At 35.1% G+C, this 2,006-nt stretch overlaps 1 protein-coding gene across 1 annotated transcript in view; it reads left to right on the forward strand.

Annotated features, from left to right (window-relative positions):
- Positions 1–1,963, forward strand: part of LOC109581749 (uncharacterized) — a gene marked incomplete at its 3' end in the record, with an annotated part of 14,929 nt that extends 12,966 nt beyond the window's left edge. Inside the window, exons 16-20 of the mRNA XM_019996125.1 lie at positions 269–403; positions 611–670; positions 731–837; positions 1,168–1,405; positions 1,457–1,963. Of these exons, the coding sequence (XP_019851684.1) occupies positions 269–403; positions 611–670; positions 731–837; positions 1,168–1,405; positions 1,457–1,963 (1,047 nt within the window). The remainder of the gene's footprint in view (positions 1–268; positions 404–610; positions 671–730; positions 838–1,167; positions 1,406–1,456) is intronic.
- Between the last annotated feature and the right edge of the window lie 43 nt (positions 1,964–2,006).

Consider the following 2,006-nt stretch of genomic DNA (forward strand, 5'->3'; position numbering starts at 1 on the left):
TATGTTCTTTGTACTTGTCACAATGATAAAAATACACTATTACTATGGTAATGTTATTGATAGTGGCTCTAATGACAATAACAGTCATACATAAGGCATGGATAGTATTACCCAAGAATTTGCTGACTGGAAGCAGGACACTTCAGGATATCATGTCTACTATACTCTGTTTTTTACTTTTACTGCTTGGCAGTTTAAGTTTCTTTCAGTGTGATTACATATAATGTGATTGTCTTTTCCTGCATTAAACTCATGTATATTCTCTTAGATCTCCAGAAGAATGCAACACAGGTCATTACTGATATACAAACTGCCTTCTTTACAATCACTAGATGGTGTTATGGTAACATCTGATGAGAGACAAACAGCAGAAGCAACTTTCAGTGACAGATGCCAACATCAAGTACAATACTTGTACTATACATGTACATGGTTATGGTTTTTGACTTTTTACAATGAATTTATAAATACATGCATAGCTTCAGTTTCTTTCAGATTCAGCTTTTACTATAATAGATCTACAATTCATGCAGCAGTTAATTGTACTTGCATGCATGTTGCTTACTTTGTATGTACAGAGTAAGTAATAATTATAGATTATAATTCATAGGATGAAGATCAAACAGATACTGCATTATTACCATCACTAACTAATGCAGGACAAGTTAAGGTACTAGAGAAGTGTCAATTCAAACTACATGTATATACATTATGCACATGCACATTGTAGGTTATGAATGTACCATTGTACATGTCAACTCACACCAGCAGACAGTCACGGGCTATGGAGGCACGAGCACTTCTATTACAAACATTACAAGCCTTTCAGGATAGAAGGTGAGAGAGAGAGAGGTGTGGATTAACTGTGTGTTGCTTTAGGAAAGGAAGGAGATAGTACTTATTTTATAATAATTATCAAGAAACATTTTTATTATTTATTGTGTTCTTTATATTTGTCACAATTATTATTATTATGATAAAAAATACATAACAAAGGTATTACAGTCCTTTTATAATTATGTTAATGTTATTGCTGTGGCTTAGTGTGACAAATCCAATACTAACAGTCAGCATAATGGGCATAAATAAACAATTTGCTGACTGGAGTAGGACACTTCAGGATATCATGTCTACTCTCTTCTGTCTTTTACTTTTACTGCTTGGCAGTTTAAGTATCTTTCAGTGTGTCTCTTCTCAAAGTGTTGCTCCTGATGATGCTGATCCTCATTGTTCTGATATACCAATAAGAAATGTCACTTTTCCTAATGAAAGGATCCTATTGGACTCACAGAACTACAGATCAACTCTTCTTGTTGGATCAGAAGGAGAAAATAGGACATGGCTGACTATTGATTATGATGGAGGGGGAGTGGGTCGACCTGGTGCTGCTGAATTTGTTGATTCTGTAAGATTATTTTAATAATAATTATTATTATTTTATTATTATCTCATGTAGTGGTATGATGCTAATCAAGGAGTGCAGTGCTTACATAAAATCAATGTTTGTGCTAGTTTGATCCCTGGAGGAACATCTTCATTCCAGAGCAATTGGATGGTAACACAATACATTAATATTAGTGAACCAGGAATAAGCCAATTAAGAATCAATGTAACGTTCTCATCGAATTTAGTGTGCTCAAGCCAGCAGTGTGCCCAGCAGCAGACATTTGAAGTGCAGACATTTGAAACTAATGAACTAGATGACATGAACCGAGGTAATATCAGTTATTATTCATATGCTGGTGTTCGTCTGATACACACTGCTGAGGAAGGAGCTACAACAGACTCTGAGTCATTTGCTGTATCTAGTTCTGGCCTGTATCTGGCTATATGGGACCAAGGATCTTGTACTGTTATTAATCGGATTGTTGTATTCTACAATGTCTGTCCTTATCAAGTATTGAATAAAGCTGTCTATCCAGAGACAGTAGCTCCTCAAGGGGGTTTCGATCCAGATAAAAATGTGAATGCTACTTGTATTGATAATGCTAGTCCTACATCATCAA

This window comes from Amphimedon queenslandica, unplaced genomic scaffold (assembly GCF_000090795.2).
Source record: "Amphimedon queenslandica unplaced genomic scaffold, v1.1 AMPQUscaffold_13421, whole genome shotgun sequence".
Taxonomy (NCBI): domain Eukaryota; kingdom Metazoa; phylum Porifera; class Demospongiae; order Haplosclerida; family Niphatidae; genus Amphimedon; species Amphimedon queenslandica.